At 38.8% G+C, this 21664-nt stretch overlaps 2 protein-coding genes across 2 annotated transcripts in view; both read right to left on the bottom strand.

Annotated features, from left to right (window-relative positions):
- The window catches only part of LOC134674233 (ring canal kelch protein-like), a gene marked incomplete at its 3' end in the record, with an annotated part of 31689 nt that extends 14529 nt beyond the window's left edge, over positions 1-17160 (bottom strand). Inside the window, exons 1-4 of the mRNA XM_063532293.1 lie at positions 16979-17160; positions 16832-16873; positions 3886-4409; positions 125-394 (exon numbers count right to left, since the gene is read on the bottom strand). Coding sequence (XP_063388363.1) covers positions 125-394; positions 3886-4409; positions 16832-16862 — 825 coding nt within the window. The remainder of the gene's footprint in view (positions 1-124; positions 395-3885; positions 4410-16831; positions 16874-16978) is intronic.
- A 1579-nt stretch (positions 17161-18739) lies between these two features.
- Positions 18740-21664, bottom strand: part of LOC134674232 (chondroitin sulfate synthase 2) — a 40167-nt gene continuing 37242 nt past the window's right edge. The window contains exons 17-19 of the mRNA XM_063532292.1: positions 21214-21391; positions 19831-19973; positions 18740-19534 (exon numbers count right to left, since the gene is read on the bottom strand). Coding sequence (XP_063388362.1) covers positions 19418-19534; positions 19831-19973; positions 21214-21391 — 438 coding nt within the window. The 3' untranslated portion in view covers positions 18740-19417. The remainder of the gene's footprint in view (positions 19535-19830; positions 19974-21213; positions 21392-21664) is intronic.

Here is a 21664-nt window from a genome sequence, read left to right as displayed (position 1 = left end):
GATGTTTGATGTTCTTCCGTCCACAGACAACAAATGTGTCCAACACAGCACATCAACCTATCACTGTGTTTTGGGTTAATACAGCACCTATTCTTATTTCAATAGCATCAGCTTACACACTCACCTCACGCCGATACTCCTGTAGCTCGGGCCCATCAGTCCTCGCGGCCGGCAGCTCCCCGCAATCCCTCAACTCTCCCCCTCCGTCCACAAACAATAGATGTGTCCTGGAGTATAACTCCTCATCTAATGATCGGTCCCTCAGCCACACGAGCGCCGCGTCGGCGACCGCACGCGGGGCCTCGCCGCCATCTTCGGCTGAAGACTCGCGGAGAAGCTCCGCGGTTACTGAAGGGAGGGCAGCTAGCGCGCCCGAGGCGCAAATCTCGTCGAACTGGATGGACAAATAAATGGATTAGTTTAGTGGACCCACCGTATCGCAAAATTTTGATTGCTAAAGTGTCCGTAATGACACTAGACATATTTTCTGATCAACCGCGAACCGCTCGTTCGTTCGTTCGTCTATTAATGCATATGGCATAGTCTAGCATAATGGCATATGGTATTTTACTGTGGGGCGGTGCTTCAGAGATAAATACCATTTTTGTTCTGCAGAAGAGGGCTATTCGAGCAATATACAAAATGAACCATAGAGACTCACTTAGAGATAAATTTAAGGAAATTGACATAATGACAGTGCACTGTCAATACATTTATGAGAATATTCTGTATGTACATAAAAATATTGTAAATTTTAGGAAAAATTGTGAAATCCATAATATTAATACTAGAAATAAACATAAGTTCGCAGTGCCCTTCACTCGGCTCCATAAAATTAAAAAATCATTCATGGGTAATTGTGTAAGATTTTATAATAAACTTCCAAACCATATTACTGAATTATCTATTAATAAATTTAAGAATTATGTAAAGCGTAAACTTATTTCCAAAGCTTATTATACCACACAGGACTACATGAATGATAATACAACGTGGGATTAATTGTTATTCGAAATGATTATTTATTTATTAGGTATATTTGATTATTGATGAGGAAATGGATATTCCGATGTAATATTATCTACTTGTTTGTTACTTATGCTTTTTTTTGACATTTAGATTTTATTCTAGAAATTCTAGACTAGTATTTTTTTATACAATTTTTTTTTAATGTTTGACGATCCTTTTGTGAAATTCTTAGTGTTAAATTTGACATGTATAATAATTCAATTGTATTATGGAATAATATTAACATCAATAAATTGCTCTGATAATTAGATTAAGATTAATTACGATTCATAAGAGCTTGTTGCTAGGCCTACATGAATAAAGTATATTTTGATTTTTGATTTTTTTGATTATTTGCGTGTATCGTACGAATTATGCAAGAGCCAAAGAAAGGCAATTCGAATTTTAGATTTTCGCGGTAGGCCCTCAGATTTTGTCAAGTTTTGTAAATATGTAGAGTCCGTTGGATTATTAACGACAATCCTAAAGAAATATAGTTTGAAATATGCCTTCAAAATTGATGGTGATAATTGCAAAAGTCACTTAACGTATGCGGAGTGAAATTTGGTCAAAGTTTGTTATATAAAATATAAAAACACAAAAATCTAAATAAAAAATATGTGTTGTCAATGTAAAGCCAATATATCTGTCAATCAGTTTGGTAAGTCTCATAAAGATTGGTTGTTTAATTTTGTAATTATGGTAAATCAACAAGAACGCCGTCGTCAAACAGTATGTAATTTCTATAGTAGCCATCCCCTATGGCCGAAATCAAAGGTGGTGGAACATTTTGTGCAAATGGGTGAGACTCGAAGCACTATTTACAATATTCTGGCGTCCTTTGCCTTGATGAAAACCACTGCGAGAAAGCCTGGTTCTGGAAACTATTCCAGCTTGAGCAGGCCTATGGAACTCTCCGCGCGAGCTCGGATTTATGCCTACGAATCTGCTCCCGTTCACGGTAGAAAAGCAAGCCAGTTGATTGGCACACGCGCTCACGTACGCACGTCACCGCGCGCCGCACTGTCAATTTTTACGATAGCTACAAGCTACGTAGTAGATACCTACCTACTTTCTTTTTGTCTATTCAAATTTTTACTGAATACCTACTATTGAATTTCTTTAATTGAACATGTAATGTTTATTATGTATGACAAATATATAATTTTAGATATCTATCTATTTGAAATGGGTAGCAAATTATAATTTATTTTGGTATATAAATATTTTAACGACAGTAAGTTAACTTTACACCGGAAAGTGCCTACTCATTTTTGCTTTGGTTAACTTATAATTAATTACCTGTATTCATGGGGTTTCTATTATTTTTCTTTATTGTGTGTCTCTATCTGGTTTTAAATTACACGAAGTTTCAAAACTAATTCTTGCTGGGATTATTGCGCGGTTTATAAAACGGCGTAAACACTGCGGTTACTTCAGAGACATATGACCTTTTAAAATGACTATTTCGCAAACACTAACGCATAACTGGAATATTAGGTATAATTTAAGATTTAGCTTTCCTTTTATTTCACTCCGCTGTTTAAGTAGGTATTTATTTATCATTTCTAAGCGTCAGCAACCCTAGCGTTGTGCCGGTGCGCGCGGTGCGGGGAGCGGCACGTTGAAGGTCACTCCATTGTATTTTTGTGTAGGTATCAAAACGGTAGGTATTTGCGTTTTGTTTGAGAGATAAGTATCTGTTCGTAAGAACTATTATATAATCTGTGGCTTGAGCAAGGTTTCTGAGAGAGCTCGATTAAAGAAAATTACGGCCGGCCGTGTCGCACAATCTTATAGAGAGCTCGGAAGAAAATTTAAAACTGACGGCAAAACTGTAAAAAAATATCTTAAAGACATGGGCATTGATAAGCGATGTAGAAAAGTTAAGCCCACTGTCTCTGAAAACCAAGAAATCACTCAGAAAGTACGGTTGTGTAAATTAGTCAAAGAAATATTTTACGCTAAAAACAATGTCACTTGCGTTATGGATGACGAGTCATATTTCACGTTAGATGGAAACGAGTGGCAAGGCAATTACTATTTTGAGAACACCAATGGTCCAACCGATGAGAACGTGAAATATGTTGAGCATACAAAATTTCCTAAAAAAGTTTTGCTATGCTTGCCATCAGTCGACGCGGAATGTCTAAGCCTGTATTCTTTGAGTCAGGTTTAGCTGTGAACGCCGACCGCTACATAGAGCGTTGTTTGCCATTAGTGCGGGATTTCATAAATACGAGTCATAGAGGAGAAAATGTAGTGTTTTGGCCAGACTTAGCCTCAAGCCATTATTCCAAAAAAACCCTTTGCAAAATGGCGGAGTTAAACATCCCATACGTACCGAAGACATCAAATCCACCAATAATGTTCCGCAACTTCGCCCTATAGAAGATTTTTGGGCAAATCTAAAGAGGCGAGTATATTGCAATAATTTTCGTCCCAAAAATCTACAGAGTTTGATTCGAAAAATAAAATCGGAGCTGAATAAAATGCCGACATCTGTGTTTTCGACAGCGATGGACAAAGTACCACAGAACTGCCGTAAAGCATCTCGCATGGGAGTAACCTATTTTTTACACAAAGCCTTGATATATACATTATTATAAAAACATAATTATTTTAAAAAAGGATGGTGTTTTTTTTATTTCAAATAATATTAAACTTTGTCCAAATTTCACTCCGCATACGTTACTCCTCGTGTTATATTAAATCCTCGAAAACAATAATAAAACGGTTTTAGAGCGTTTCTGGCATCTTTTGCACGCATAACTCCTTAGCCATAAACGTTGTCCAGACACCTATTTTAACTTGAGTATTCATTAAAATATGCTTTTAGAAATGAAATATTACACGAGCTTATATAGGTATACTTACATGTGCCGCAATAAACGTGTCAAGATGATGCCTGTGCTGCGGCGGTAAATCTGGCAGCGCTCGCAGCTCCAGCGCATCCTGCGGCGTCGCCCGCCGCACAAGCCTCTCCGCTAACGCCAATCTCGCTCCTTCTACTCTCAGCCGCCATGCAGCTTCGTATAGTTTCCTCGCTGGAGCGCCAGCAGATGCTACTAATCGTCCTGTATACGCCCATTCGACTAACGCACGTAGCGACGCCGCGTCAACACCCGCTACGCGATGTAACGGCTCCGCTAAAGTTTCCAATAAATACGGTGACGCAGCAGCGAGCACTGCCTTGTGTGCGGGCGTTTCTTCGCCCCCAGCTACGAGTAGGACGTCGAAGTGTTGTCGAGATTTGCGTAGCGCGTTGAGCGAAGCTAGGGCGCGCGCTGGTAGTTCCAAGTCCTCGGCAAGGAGTTCTACAGTTCCTTCGCCGCCGGAGCCGGCGCTCGCCTCCTCGCCTTCGCTGTCGCTGGCTGACGCGTGTTCAGGTGACGCGCCGCCTAACAACAGAGAATATACGTAGATATTAGAAAGTGTGAAAGGAAAGTAAACACAAACGAAGAAGAAAATTATAAATTATATAAAATGATAGTGTCACAAGATGGTCTAATCTCAAATCTTGATCTTTAGACAGCGGAAGCATTGATATATATGAGCGGCTGTATGTTTGTGTGTTTTTGCATTCCATAAATGTCCCCATTTATCTCCAAAGAAATTGGCAGAATTGGTTCAATCTTTGAGTAAAGCTCTTAATCAAGCAGCGCTCTAATAATTTTGCATTGGCCTTTCAAACTTAATTGGCAATGGAAATGGAAACGTCAATGTACAGGAATCTACAGAGATTGCAACAAAAAACATGCTTTTTTCGATACATATGACATGACATGACTAAGCACTTGAAACAAATTCAACCAATCGATCAAATGTCGTGATGTATCAAAAATCGCATGCGTTACAAAGTAAACAGATCCCTTATGGTAATCGCAAGTTGTCTTATAATATTCTATCTAAGTGATCAGTCAGAGGCACGTGTCCAAGGCACGCGCGGCTGTGCCTTGTATTCGCAAGTCTCAACTCACGTGACGACCTCGATAAGATATCCATAGCTTCGTCGGCACAGTTGACTGACGGCCAACCTTACTGTGAGGAAATACGGTCTAAAATTATCAAAAAAAATGTGTTGTTATTTTTGTAGCCTCCATAATATGTAATAAACAAACAAATATATACGTACGGAGAGAGGCCAAATAAAGAGTGTGACATAAATGAGAAATTCAGTCTAAGATGACAATCTCAATAATCTCATGCCAACTACCTATTTACATAGCGATAAGTAGAACTTTTATAAATACAAATTGGTATTTAGTATAGAGCTTGTTGACCCACCGTTAGCGAAGGTCTCAGTTTCAGTCTGGTCGAAAACGATTTCGTATATCCGATGTTCTCCTCTGCAAGGTAGCATTTCTATTTCGTGATATTTTGTGAGCAGGTTCGGTAGTTAGATATGTTTGGAAAATATTGATACTTGATTATTGTGAGTTCTCTGTGATAATTAAAGAAATAAGTAGGTGTTTTGCTTATCGCAAGGTCTACAGCTCACAGAGCTACCATTAACAAGGCAACAAACCCTCATTTCTTCAGATATTTGTGACCATGACCATCTTGTCCACTTCGATATAATATCTGATATCAACCGCACGGTGTAAGCACGGTGGATCAATACGCACAATAAACGACGTCTATTGTACTTTGACATTGCAAAAACTGCCTACTAATCGCAAAACATCGTCTCAACTGCGTGCCAATCCCTTATATAAGATGACCTCTGTATCGCTAACTACTTAAGCTGAACAGAGACGAACATATATTTGTCAGTCTGGTTATAATCCCGCGCTGTCTACGCCGGTAAAAACCGAAAGAAAGCTGTTTCACTCGCTCTTACAGCTGATAATGAAACAGGTAGCTTTACGTCTAGCAGCGGTCAAGGGCGTCCCAATTGAACTCATTTCTTACGCGAGGCTAAATGTAAATAAACATGCTATTGTGAACTTTATTTTCGGGGCCGTAAGTTTCAAGATAAGCGGTTTATGTTTAATGACGCAGGCTACGCTACTGACAATTTATCTATCACGGAAAAGTTTTAGCTTATAAGCAAATAACATGTTGTAATGACTGTTTATTTACACCTTGTTAATGTATAAACTACTTAGGCCCACTTGCACCATTCCACTAACCCGGGGTTAAGCGGTAAAACTATTAACCTAGTGTCAAATTGTATGGCTAACCATGGCAACTCCTGGTTTAACCGGTTAACCCCGGGTTAGTGGGATGGTGCAAGTGGGCCTTAATCAATAAATACACACAAGATCCGTCTTATGCCGAATGACTATTGAAATATCTGTGCCGTGGAAGTCCCTTTCTAACAAAAGCTGTCAAAAAGGGACTTCCACTTGTATTACAAGTTACAAGCTTTTGATAAACAGGGCACTGCTATGAATAGACCCACTGGTGTTTTCACTGGTACAGATGGGTTAGGATTTCAAAAATAACCTTATCGCTTCATCTTATCACCTAACTATCTATGTGGCTACCACCAGTTTGGCTGACTTTCTAGGCATCTCGCTCATACTCACATATTAGTGCGAGCGAGAAAATTACGTAGACGCTAGCGCATACGTCAGTTTTGGCACTGTCAGTGACTGGTACGGGCTCTTAGCTTTTGTTGTTTCGTTGGACCGTTGGTTATTATTATTAAAACTTATTCAAAGAATTGGCGTAAGCACAAGTTTTTACGAAAGCTACTAATTAGAATTAGCATACCTTACCGCTAGGCCACCAGTACCCAAAATACCTAATTATAATTTCATTACATGTTCGCCTCTTTCGTCTGTTTCCTATTTCTTTATCTCTTACGTAATAAATAACAATGAATTATCGTACAAACTATGTACTACTTTATGTAATGTACGTAACTACAGTCAGCTGCAGTAATACCTGATGATAATGATAAAGTAAAGCTATTATGCATTATCAAATCATAATGTTTATTTATGTTATCATTATCATAAGACCAAGACGCTGCTGTCTCAACGGCGTTATTCAATTCACATACCAAACTCCGGTGACTATCCAATATAAGAGCCCGCTTTAATTGCAAATATTTGCTATTGAGCTAGAGGTCACGTTACGCTGGTAATTTCTTGCAACCATCAAGGGTTATGATTGACTATCATTTACAGACTCCACTTTATGAAATGTTTACGAAAACCGTGAAACCACTCAGTAATAATAGTTTGCCTGTTGTCTGATAAATTTTGAGATGGGAACGTAGGGAAACAAAAACCGCGAAAAAGTAAAATTGAAATTTCTTTACCTACCTCTACCGTTCTTGCATATACCTACCTATCGTTATATGTATAAATGACAGCAACGCTGATAACGGTACATCGGTGGACCTTATTACAAAAGGCGTAAGGTCCACCGATGTACAGTTAACAGTGTGAGCGATGGTTCCTATATTCAAGCGATGAAGAGGTAGGTAGAATTCCGATTTTCTAATTTTATCGAACTTCCATTACATATGTAAACTGTTCAGTTCAACTGACTCCAAATGAAGAATGGGTGTTCCAGTTCAAGTCTGTCTAGTAACGGTCAGTAAGTCTATCTAGGTATGGTCAGGAATTTGATTTTCTCAAACATGCAATGAAATATTGATGTTATGTTCCTTATAATAGGCTGCGAAGTATGACGTTTCAGGTGCGGCTAGGACAAAAGGTCGTTAATGGAATTTCATACAAATCTTGCAGGCCTAGGCCGGCAAAGTCCTCTTTTTTAATTTTCATTTCACAGATATTTGTGACACAGCATCGTGGCATTCATCCATTAAAAAAAAATAGAGGCTGTATTTGCTGACAATGACACTCTGCCACTACGCCTATAAAAAAAAACAAAAAACAATGTTTGCTATAAATTTGCAGTTTTATTTGTATAAAATCAACATGAACTTAATAAATAATATATAATTAATCAAATTCTATAATTTTAAATTATAAATTTAACTACACAAATAAAAACATTTAAAATATTTCATCTAAACGTTAGCGGTAAAAAGGTCTACTCAAACACGCGTAGTTATTTTTTTTAATTGTTATGGAGGTAAAGTTGAAAAATTTTCATTCTATTTTATTGGATTTATGGTGCGTTGTTGATTTTTTTACTTTAGTATGAGTTCCGACGAAATAATGAAATTATTGTAATCGTAGGTGTTGGAATTGGCAGCGTAAGCAGAATTGATTTTAAATAACTTGCTGCCTCTGCCGCCAAATCAAAGACGAAGTATGTATATGGTTTCTTATGGCAATTTTATTATTTGAGAAACTAAGAAAAATGGCTTACAGTTTATTAGAAACAGTTTTGTGGCATATTTTAAATGAATGTAACTACAAATTCGTCAACACTGTGGAAATTATACTTATTTACTCCATGCATAAAGCAACGATGTATGTGAAACATGATATCAACATGAAAGACTATGTAAACTTATATGACGAAAACGACAGTCAGACGGATACAAGGCGAAAAAATCAAAGATACATGAAAATATACGGGTAGTAAAAATACACGACTCGTGTAAAACATACGCGTGATAATGATATAGGTATGTTGGTTATATTTTGGGTGTAGTTTACTTTTAGTTTTTTCTATAAATAAAACTTGGGTTTCGTGGATTTTTTATTTTATTTATTTCATTGCATGTTTGAGAAAAGCACTATACATACCTCGGCGGGAAATGGGGTTGCCCGCGCTCAGACCTATCCGGCCTCGCTTCGCTCGGCCGTCTATATGTCTTCGGCCGGCAACCCCTTTCGTCCCGGCCTCTGTAGTAATGTACTATTATACCATTTCGTACGTCGTTAAGTCGTCGTCGTTAGTATATTAGACATTGGCCTTCGTATTGATTGCCAATGTGACCAGGTACAGTCACCTGCAATAATATGTTGCTCTTCGAAGGCAGCAAAAATATGTGACACGCTCTACAAATAAGATCGTGTCAGATATTTTTGCGGCCTTCGTTGTGTAACATATTATTGCAGGTGACTGTACGAAATGGTACATAAATTGAGTGCCCCTGAGTGATCTACGAAGACGACAATACGCGTCACGGACTCACGGAAGACTAGTGACGTCACGTGCCCTCACTAGACACGTGTTTCTCTGCTGTCAACGAGCGCTCGACCGAATCACAACAATCTCGCTCAAGGACCATTCTAACAGGTAGCCTACCTCTTCCTTCTTTTTTACTGTATTCCGCAAATTAATGAAGAGTTCGAAACGCGAAATATAAGATTACTTATCTTATCTTTCTAATAAAAAAATTCTACAGTACCTGTGTTTTAAATTTTTTCACCCGATTAAACTTTTTACCCAACATAGCAAATAGCAAAGCAAAAGGTATTCCATATATAGCAGCAAAATCACTGAGCAGATATTGATAAATGAGATGTCAAAGGAAGGGTATGATTATATCGGGTGTTCTGTCCTAATAGCAGCCAAACTATCGGTTCCGAATCTAAAGATAATCATCACCATCAAAGGGGTTGAAATATTGAAAATTACCAATATTAGAATGCTTAAAAACAACTACTATGAAGTACAGCGTAGCCGGGTCAAAGTGCTTCAATATTTTACCTGTGGTTACATAAGTAATAGTATCTACCTATCCTATTCTATGTCTATCGAAGCCTACATATGTAGTTTATTACATAGTAGCTCGTCAAACCTAGCTCTTACACTAATTGAATGCTAGTATACACATGTATACCTAAAAAGTATGCCTACACCTAGGTTGTAAAAAGTTTCCCGGGCGATTCCACGCAGAAGGCACTAAAACAAGTCTGATTTAATCTATTCGTATTACGCATATCGTGAACAAGTTATGTTGGGAACAACTTGTGATACGCATTATAGGTACCGTCGCCATCAGATATATCGGAGCGGCCGAAGAGCTCAAAAATATCTGAACACTTTGACAATAGAGGCGTGTTCAGATATTTAGGAGCACATTGGCCGCTCCGATGTATGTATCTGATGGCGACAGCACGGGTATCAAATAAGTTTAGTCAATTGATATCGCGCCGTAGAGATACAGACATGCCACAGGACGTCCTTTATAAACATGAAACAATACTTCTTTTACGTGTGTGTTATACCATTCATTCATTCATTCATCTCTTCTTGAATCTTAATATACGAAGAGACAACCGGCCTTTATACTAGCGGACGGGGCATAACCCTACCCGTGATCATACTCTGTTGATACACAGACTATGGTCGCCAAGACAAAACTATTACTTGATGACAAGCCGATTTCGTAGGCACAAATACTTCATAGGATTTTACCCGCTCGAGTTGTAAATGTGTGCGTATCGCGTATAAACAAACACGAGGAAATCGGCGTTTTATGAAAGTATTGTTTTGGCAACACTATCTCAGCCGGCCCAGCCAAGGTGACAATCGCTATCGCTGACAGCGAAACGCTTCGTGTCTCTCTTATCACACTTCCATATAAGTGCGACAGTGACAGTCGGCAGTGGCATGTTGGCTACACGGCCTGCTCTGCTCATAGATAATAGTTTGTGCCTGTCATGCGATAACCGCGATGTGGTCGCGAACAGCAAATATCGAATGTCTCTGGCAACACAACTGTTTATTTAGCTACAGTCAGCCGGAATAATTTTAATCATCACGGGCCTTTGCGTATATTGCAATACGATTTAATGCATTGCTGTTTAGACAACGGGTTTGGTGACTGTGGAGGCCGATGCGTGAGCGGCACGACCTCCCACATTTTTGGCAGAGAAAGCTCATGCCAGTGCCACCTGAGGTTCCATTCCCAGTTTGCTTTCCGCGACACCTCGACTACATCGACTACCTACCTAAAGATATTTTAATATATTTGTCGCTATGCCCTAATCAATACTGACCTTGACTGCCACTATAAAGCGGCCGTCGAACCTGTGGCTATCTAATCTCAGAGCAATTTGGTCTCGACTGTGCTCCTTTGATCGTACCTATAATAATTTTGCCCTCTAGAAGTTTAGATCCTGTGTCAGTATCAGCTTGATAGGGTCAGATTGACTCAATAAATTGAGAATAGAGTTAGGTATAAGGGGTCACATTTTCCTTATGGACATTAGGTAACAGGCTAGTGTGCAAAAGTAGCCTGTCTGATACCTCTTCAAACTTAAACTGCTGAACCGATTTAGATGTAATTTAGTGTCGATAGTGTCGGGCCCGGGTATGTCCCTAAACTACGTCCAAGACCACCGGTGGACGGGCAGCAGCGTCCCTCAAATTCGGTGTACTCGACTGCGATCGCCAACCCGTCTGCCTAGCGTGGCGATTATGGCATTCACCCCCCATAAAGGGGGAGGCCTATGTTCAGCAGTGGACATCTTATGGCTGAGATGATGATGATGATGATGATGATAGTTTCGGTCTCGAGGAAGGCATAGGGCAGTTTGTATTAATCATCCAACGCAGACGAAATCGCGGGCAGAAGATAGTGCATAACCGCCAAGCGGTTACCAGTCATGAACACAGCTAATAGGTTTCGCCGAAGAGTCGAAGGCCCACGGCATTCCAGTCCGTAGTAGGTACTAAACTGGCGCAGAGCATTCGAAAAGCATCTCTATACTTAAAGGAACATGGACTAGATTCCATATCAGAGCAGACCTATCGAAGTAACGGATAATGGCTTATCCGGTACGTTAAAGGCTAATAGGTTCTAGAAACAAAAAGCATGTGCCTTTAATAAATAAGGGAATCATTGAAAATTCTGACTGGTGCTGGATGCATCACCTGCTTAATTGACCGAGTTGATGTTCTCCTCTGCAGGTGATACAGGTTGCAATTCTCAACGGATTCTCGTGAAATTTTGTGGGCAGAATTAAAAGCAGTTTGATAGAATTTTCTGCCGTTTCGTTTTTTGGAAACGTTCAAAATGGCGTAAATTGAGAAAAGACGCAAGGAGGGTCTACGGCACTTTTGTGTTTTTACATTTCTTAAGCTTACTGTTCGCGATATCGCTCTACAAAGTCACTTTACTTGTTAAGAATATTCAAAGTATTAAAGAATATCCCTACTTATATGCTTAAAACCTAGCCTATGCTGCGCTATATTCTCAAATTTATGATAATGATATTCTTACCATGTTTTTAATGTAACAAAGTAAACTATCCTAACCCTGATTTACGATACCTATTATGATTATATTAGTTTGCACAATACGTGCGTAATACCATTAATTAGACGAGATTAGTTCCCCTGCCATAAATATATCGACGGCGCACGCGGCCTTCCACTTCATAAATAAACTATGCTCGTTAAATTTGTCAATATCGAGTTTTTATCTAGGTATAACCGCCGAGTAAAGTGGCTCAAATGACACAATTGAGGCGACGATCGCTTTCGAATGGTTTTCAATGCGATGCGAGTTTAAAGCAGTTAGGCTGGTCCCATTAAGAGACAACTCTGAATGAGGATTTTACATTGCAGAGAAAGACATTAGATTTAGATAGCCTAATAATTAGTTCCATCTCAATAGGGCTAACCGCTTACCAACTAGGAATATTATTATCCGGGGCAGTCGATTAGGATTATAACATGAAGTAATCCGCATAATCGTAAGACTGTAAGACAATAAATTTTTAAAGATAAGACCGAAAGGCTGAACGTCGTAAAGGTGCAAGGCAGGTCACTTAATGCGGTCGCTGACAAATCAAGAAACCTATGGGATTGCGTTGCCAAGAAACTAACATTGTTCGACGCGGCGATAGACTTAGAATCAGTGTGTAATCGCGCCATAACACCGCAGCGCAGGGCTTTAATAAAAATAGCAGAGTCATTACTTCATTAGTGATCAATCCATCGCTATGGAAACATAGCAGTGCAGTATAAACGACAACATGTTTACATTGTTTACATATTAAAAATGCTCATCATCATTAAGATTGTCGTACGATGAGCACCAACTCAAGCAGCTAAGCGGGCAAGCTACCCAATTAAGTTATTAAAAAATAGTTGCTAAGAGAATTATGTACCTACATAAAAGTATGGACACATGGCTACAATTAGCGACTACAGCACATGAATATTATAGTCATAATATCTATGTATAATAGATATGTTACGAAACATTTTACAATCGATTTAAAAATTATCTATTAGTTAAGTTCCACTGTGTTCATTAAAATCCTAAAATTTAATTCTATTATAAGTTTTACGTACATATGGAAAAATCCTGATTGCCTATAAGTACTTATCTTATCAGCATGCTAACTACTTATTATTGTACATAATGCTTTAGCGATAAGTTTGTCATTATTATTAAACATTAAATATAATTACCTAAGGAAACACCTATGTATTTATTGAGTTTCTTGGATGATGTTTTGATTTTATAGCAGTTCATCCCTTCATCAAATTAATTACTAAAATGCTCAAGTATGGCAAGCTAGTGTATACATCCTTCAACAAAATGTTTTAATTCAAACAAGTGAAAATGATGAAATTTTAAATCTATGTTTTAGCAAAATATGTACTTATTTTTGTTAGTAAGTCTATAAAAAAAAAGGAAAAGAAAAAGAAAGGAGACCTAGGCTCTCCAAAACATGTCGCGCGAGTGACTAAAAACAAGTGAGTCTAAACCGTAAAATTATTCAATGTTAGTATGTCTCACAACAGCTTAAATTCGAGTAAGTTTATAGCTAAATAATATTACTAGAGATTTAATTAAACCCTCTAATCTCTATGGGCTGCAGAATATACAAAACAAATGTACATGCATACATTTATACATGAATTAAAAACAACTATTTGGCCAATCAGGTAAAAACTAGAATGCATAAATAACTTGTTCACTGTAATCTTGCAAAACGATCTGTATTTATTTTGTCATATAAGGCCTGATTCGAATTCAATCTGCCAAATTGAAAACCCTATTAATGGTACTGAAGCTAGCTGAATCAAGATTTGTTTTTCCATAATTTATTGAAAATTTGTTTAAAAATTGTTATTTATAAGTAAATTCATCATTTTCCATTTCTTCCCGCTCCTGTCGTTAGTTTTGTTGTATGCCCTCCATCATACATCCGACAGTGTTTTTTGACAGTTTCTTAGTTTGAGTCCTATCAAGAACAATGTTTATTTTGAAATATTATATTGCATATAGTTTTTGTTGTTTTAACGAACTAATTCCTTGGACACTCCACTCCATACCGTTCAATAGGTCAATACTGTGGGACTTTGTTGAATCAAGTTTTTTGGTCCGATTTCGAGGGTACTGGCTTAAGCATGCTGATTGCCTCATAAACATCGTGGATCATCTCCAAATATTATCAAAGTAATATTGGAAATCCGCATTATTAAACTAAAGCTGCGAACCGTTTCTTTTAGTGATGTTGGTGTCGATTTCTCTGTCGAAAAGTAACCAATGCCCGGTAACTGACACCACATCGACGAAATTCCTGATACGCCAGATATTTGAAGATATGTCTAGATCCTCATTGTTTCATGGATATTGCAATGAAATTACCTTTCAGTATTGGTATAATATTAGGTAACAGGTTATGTTGGAAATTAGTTATGTGCAAGTTTCTTCCATACTTATCAAGTTTTTGACAGCAATTTGGCGCCTAATTAAAAAGACGGCGGCGTTTATTTGATTTTTTTGATCATCTTAGAATTGATAAAAAAAAATTTTTTTGGTATAATAATTTTGTGATTCTGATAATTATAATGTCGTACTGTATATATAAAGTAAGCTAGAAAATATCCAAGAAAAATCACTCTGAATTTGTCAAATTTGTTTCGAATCAGGCCTTAATACAATTTGCCATGCCTCGCTAAATTCAGAATGGGTGGGCACTGGCTGCCCGAGACAATTCCTTCAATTGGATCTGCTTCACTCAATCTAACCACATACACACACTTCAGCGTATCAAATGACTGTTATACTTTCAATGCTATATATTAGCTATAAACTAGTAAATACCAGTAATAAGCACATTCAATAACATGTAAAAATTGTCAGTGTTGAAATTTATTGCCACTTTATTAATTGCTCTAACTCAGTTCTTGTTCATTACTTTAACTTGACTACAATTTATTTTAAATAGAAAACCTCTTTTTAAGAATACTTAAAAGAGTACCTAGCTTATGTTTGTCATAAGCAGATTACTACTACTACTTATTTATTTAATCTTTATTGCACAAAAGAAAAATCTTATAGTACAAAAGGCGGACTTAATGCCATAAGGCATTCTCTACCAGTCTACTCATAAAGATGACTAATGTAATGAGCCTAAACTTTATAGGTTTCATTAGTTTAGTTACAGAGTGCCAGACCCACATTCCCGCTCCTTCATCTAACATAACTTTGCAATATTTTAACTCAATCTAAAACCAAGATATGTGACAAAAGCATAGAAAACTAATAGGAGGGACAAATTTCTTTAATGCTACACATTTCGGATTCTTAAATCAATATAACTGTACTGTGTGACATTGTATTAGCATCATTTACTCCACCTACGTCCCACAATTCATAAATGTGTGATCCATATTTTGGTGTGCATATTTCTTTCCCGAGGCTGATTTTAAGTACCAGTTCTGCCTCAGCTTGTGACAAGGTTTAGTACATTTCGATGCTAGTGCGGAAGGTATGTCATTACTTCACGAGTACCGAGATAGAGATGGCAAGACTCGGGATGAGTGAAGAATGACATTTCCGCACGTGTATCGAACGACGTTTTTTAATACAGTTGCGAAAAAATAAGAAAAACATTGTTAATCGTACACTAAACAAAAGTGGTAACAGTGACAGCTCGGTTAGACGTCGTCTTTAAGTATATTATATCTATGGGCGTTTGGCAGCTATTCCGTTCCATTCAGTCAACTTATTAAGAACGGAATTTTCAATATTGAATATTAAAAAATAAACGTGTTATAATCATGAAGAGGTAAGTAATTAAATATGAAATATGTAATATTTTTCGTATTCTTACATTAACGGTAGGTTTTTATGCTGATTACGACGTTTAAAGGAAACTAATATTAACACTCATCAATAAGTAGTCGTGAATTGGAACAAGTATAAATTTAAAAAAATTGGAAAAGTAAAAAGCACTAGTTTGAGATAACCAACTTTCCGCACGCTAAACAGCTACGTAAAGTAGCACTTTTTGAGCAACTGTATTAAAAATTATCTAACCATAAATATGAGGTGTTCCTCACAATACATCTCATGTTTTCCTAACAATGTTAGGTGTTATTGTTAAAGATTCACAGCTATATTAATCATCATCAATACATTTTACTCACTATCTCTTTGATTCTAACAAGTTATTCATTTAAATTTCAATTACGCATAATCTTTCAATAAAATTTGGTACCTCAGGTGACCTTATTAAGAAATCTAACATTTTATATATAAAATATGACATTTGAAGTATAATATCGTATTGTTTTGCATTGTTTGAAACCAAAACAGGTACAGTCATATAACCACAGGAAAATATGCAACACAATGTGTTACAGAAAGTATTGTCACACTACAATGGCCATCTGAGACGCTAACAGGCTTGCTTTCCATGAAAACCTTGACTTTGAGCTCATAACTCAATTACACTGAACTGTGGCTCAAACTTAATAATGTTAAGTTAAGGTCAGGTCTATTAGGCACCTATTATTTATCTATAAACTGCCTAAATCCTACGCGCCGCGTGTTTCATCGTATAAATATACAAAACCAATGTTTCAATACAAGAAACGTAATCGCGGTCAAAATAAACCGCGTCGCCTGGGGTCGAGAAACATCTAGCAACTTCGCAACAAAACGAGATGTACAGAATAGCGGACTTACCATATCCGTTGGTGGACTCCGCTCCTCGCATGGTGCAGGATCCTGCAACAGAGAGAGCGTCAGTGCGATCCACCGGCCTCAAACTGGATTACACGACGCGAAGGCCGCGGCGCAGTTCAGTCACATGGCTGACGTAAACAAACCCACCTGATGCTTGTGATGCCGCCGCGAGCCTCGCCCGCGAGAGAGACTCCACTGTCACGCGTTACTCATGCCGTGTCTCAGCCGTGCCGCCTCGGTGTGGTGTGCTCTCGTTACGCCAACGCCATCAGCCATCAACCGCACCTCGCGACTTGTTTTGACAGCTGACGCGAATATGACAGATTCGCTTTTTAAATCCGGCCGCCATTAATTTCCGCTTTTCAACGCTATTCGAGTCACGTAGAAAAGCACGCGAGGTTATGTAAGGACGAAATGTTGAGACATCGTTTTTTATGTTGATATATAGTTGGTCAAACCAATTTGTCAGTAAGTACTAAGTACGAACCAGGAAAACTATACTCATCCTTTTCTTTTGGTGCTAGTACTACTGTAAGACAAAGATAGTATGATTTTCTCTGTCTGTTTTAAATGAGACAGTCCTTTGACAAACTATAAATCGATTTTTTATATTCTTATACAGGGTGAAATTTAAATCACTGGCCATATTCATTCCCGGCACTAGGTTACACTTAAGGAATCTATTTAGCGAAAAAAAAGAGTACCCTTTTTTTAATTTTCATTTTTCAATTTTTAAATATTTTCCACGAGTCGTGGTCACCCTATTACCACAAATGTAAACAAACGTAATAGTAGGTTTTAACAACAACATCAGCAAAACCCTTATCTGACCTTCACTAAACCTTATAATCGTTGCAATAGGGTCCACCCAGTTAGTGTTGGCGATGGTAGGCAGGTTTATCAATTTCGAGGGTAGTCTAAACTAAACCATCCCGCGCTAGCGGTAAACATAACGGTAAGCATAAATGATTAGTCACTCGTCACTCGCCAACCTTAAAATAATAATCGCGCGCGTACTAAGGTTAAAAAAAATGTTTTCGAACCGGGAATATTACGAAGTGGTACGGTGTTATTTATTAAGTGGTGAGTGTTTACGTGGTGCACAAAGATTATACGAAATGGAATCCGTTCCACGCCTTCGCAGACAAGGATTGAATCCAAGTGTACCATCTCGTGGGACTTTCGTTAATTGCGTCGACTTTTAATCAAATGTACGTAAGTTGATTCAATTTTTTAAATACGCCTGAATGCAAATATTCCTGACCTAGTTTTTACTCATTGTTTTTAAGCCACGGACGTTTTGTTAATAATCATTAGTCAGAAATAACATTTTAGATTAAAAATGGGTTGCCATTGCATTTTGACGGTTCTAAGCCCGTTAATATGAAAGGAAAAATTAGCAACTTATGTAGGTAATCTCGCTGCAATAGGGTTCATAATTGGTGACGCGATTGCAAACAGCGGGAGGGGCGGGGTGTCAATGACCTTAACTGATAAGAGAGAAGCGGGTGTAGTGGGTAGTTGTCGGTTCACCATAACGTACGAGGTTAATAAGGACAACTTGATGATGAGTTATTTCGAAAAAAAAATGTACTGAGCGGTATTAAAAGAAAAAACACGTGTTTAATATTTTTTCGAGTTCTTTCGGTTGTTTCAATTTGGCCAGTGAATTAAATTTCACCCTGTATATTCTTTTTTATTTATAAATTTGCTTTATTACCTGCCGCGATAGCAGAGGACGCTGGTTCGATTCCAGCCTGGGGCACTGGAGGCCTTGGTCACTTTTTCTTAGTATTCTTAGTATATGATAATATATAGTAGTGTTTCTACTTGATAAAAACAAATTAAAATATTTCCTGGAAAATAATTTAATTTGTTCAAATACTTCATAGTAATAAAACGCCGTCGAAGGTATAAAAGGTAATTTATTTCATATTATTGTCACGTATCACTAATCAGGGTATTATCACGGTAAATGCATTATTTAGTTAGATATACTTCTTGTCTTCACGCAGTTAAATAAACGTTACTTCACATACTCGTTTTCTTTTCTTTCTTAATCGCTTTCGCATTCGCCAACGAGCCTATAACAGGGTTATGTTTTAGACTCAAAATTGGTAAATTTAATGTCTAAGTTTAGGTTCTGTTCAAGGAAAAACGTATTAAGGCAGCTTTTAGACCTGCAGCGAAAAAGCGAGTAGCGATCAACTATTTCATCGAGCAAGAAATGTACCCACGTAGCGAGATATACGAGTAGGTCCCATACATATGAATATTAATCTCTGATGTCTGGCTGTTCACACAGCCGACGAGTATTCAGAAAACCCTTGCCCGTCGCTACTCGCTGATCGCCGCTTGTTGGACAACTGCCTTACAACTTTTGTGACAATCGCTAAATAACTAAAATAGTGAACAGTAGGCGTTTGCTATTAAAATATACATGTTTCTAAACTACTGATGAACTACAAGAACCACATTTGATCGGATAAAGATGATTTAAATCTAAGCTACTAAACAAAGAAGCAGAGACTTCTGCTAGCTGCTGACTGTACTACGCTACGCTACACTGATGACATATTGAATGTATCACTCGAGTTCGGCTTTCACCTCGAGTTCTAGTTTGGCGAGCGCGTGCTTCGCTCCCAACTCGAGTAGCTCGAACTCTCCAGCTTCGCGCAACTTTGATAGGCATGAGCCGCGGTCCTGTAACAAATGACAGAAACAATGTATTACTTATAGAAAACCAGAGAGGAAGAGATCTCTTTGTAAAATTGTATTTTAGGTTAAGTAATTAAATTTCGCACTAGAAATAAACAATTACAATCTAATTTAACCTAATTATCTGGCGAGTATTGGCGGCAGGTCTCGCTTCTGCAGACGATCCTCGAGACTGATTATGACATTGCGAGAGATAATCAATTTCTGCAGCACGAGGCCGTGAGAATAGAGTCCAAGGCCCATTCAGACTGTGAATAACTCTGTGGTTTGGTTATCTTTACCTCGCTGTATCGACAGGGAGGGGCTGACGGTTGTAGCACGAGGCCGGGCTCGGGAGCTCGTATGGCTCGCAGCCGCGAGGCCGCGAGGATGGAGGCCGCTGAAGCAGACTCGGAGCCGCCGCTGGCGCGCCATTCGGATACGGCTGTGAACGAACACAAGACATTATTGAACATACTTAATGATGTTCGTGTTGTAGCTCTCCGACCAGAAAGTGTCACCGAAAGATAAGTCAAAATACGGCAATGTATCTTGGTATTGTTTACTTGATAGTCATTTAATGCCATTTTAAGCAAAACATAAAACAACGTGACTTTAACGATTCAATAGTCACTTGGGGGGAAACTCCTTGTATTGTGTTAATAAGTTTTTGGCAAAAATTTCATTTTTGGTACAAGCTTTTATCGCTGACTGTACTTTTCTTACGACAGACAACTAATAATCATCGAGACAATTCTAAAAACCCCTAGCACAATTAGGTTGCGTTGTTCCATCACAGAGTTCCTATGGCCACCTCCTGTCTCCATCATCAGATCAGCTCGATGGTACCATAATATTGCATTGTCATCCTATTTATACATGCATGCAAAATTTCAGCTCAATCGGAAACCGGGAAGTGGATCAAATTTAACTTGCAAGATTTGATTACAGACAGACAACGGTCAGGTGAAAGTAAATAAAAGCTTGTAAAAATAGGTAAAATCCTAAAATTTAAGAGTTTTCTGTAACTTATGTACGAAGTACGAAACATAATTTAATATTTACCAGTTTCTTTTCGGTAAAGGAAAACATCGTGAGGAAATCGGACTAATACCAATAAGACCCAGTTTCCCCTCTGGCAGGCGTGGCTCACTCCGCGATTTCGTCGCTTTGCTACAGGTAGCTAAAAGTACATCTGTTCGGCCCCAATTTTGGGGTTTGCCATAGGCCGCGCGTGGCGCTGTCGCCACCTAGCGGCCATATCTGTGTTGATCGTAACAGACGCGTTTTGTTAGGGAGTGAGTCTTCTGTACCTAGTACTATTATTTATTATGTGCCTCTGGGTTGGAAGGTCAGACGGCAGTCGCTGTCATAAAACCTGGTGTTTACGTCAATTCTTGGGATTACTGTCGAGCGGACCCCGAGCTTCCATGAGCCGGGGCAAAATGCCGCGAGCACAGAATAAATAATAGTACTAAGTACAGAAGACTCACTCTCTAACAAAACGCGTCTGTCACGATCAGCACAGATACGGCCGCTAGGTGGCGACAGCGCCACGCGCGGCTCATGGCAAACCCCAAAATTGGGGCCGAACGGATGTACTTTTAGCTACCTGTAGCGAAGCGACGAAATCGCGGAGTGATACACGCCCGCCGCGAGGAAGAAGCTAAAATGGTCGTAGTTACCTAGCATATAGTCTTGTTTGTACACGGCCAGCACGGGGCCGCGGGGGGTGAAGCGGCCCGTGTGGTGCTGCGGCCGCGAGCCGTCGGGCGCCACCACCTTGGGGTGTGTGTACGTGTTGTAGCGCGCGAACGCGGACGGCAGGAACCATTGCACGCCCGATATACTGTTCATACGGGCCTGGAATGTCAATATTGTTTCACATTATATATTGTAGACAAAATAACACGAATAAGTGTAAGTGGCAATGGGCAGCCACATTGCACGCAGAGAAGATGGCCGATGGGGTCGAAAAGTGCTCGAGTGGAGAACACAGACTAGCAAGCGCAGCATAGACGACCTTGTTAAGGTCGCCGGAAGACGCTGGATGCGGGTCGCTTCCAACCGGCACGTATGGACTATGGAGATCCAAGGGGGAGGCCTATGTTCAGCAGTGGACGTCTTATGGCTGAG

The sequence above is a fragment of the Cydia fagiglandana genome, chromosome 19 (assembly GCF_963556715.1).
Source record: "Cydia fagiglandana chromosome 19, ilCydFagi1.1, whole genome shotgun sequence".
In the NCBI taxonomy this organism is placed as follows: Eukaryota; Metazoa; Arthropoda; class Insecta; order Lepidoptera; family Tortricidae; genus Cydia; species Cydia fagiglandana.
This window is presented reverse-complemented; position numbering and strand designations above follow the sequence as displayed.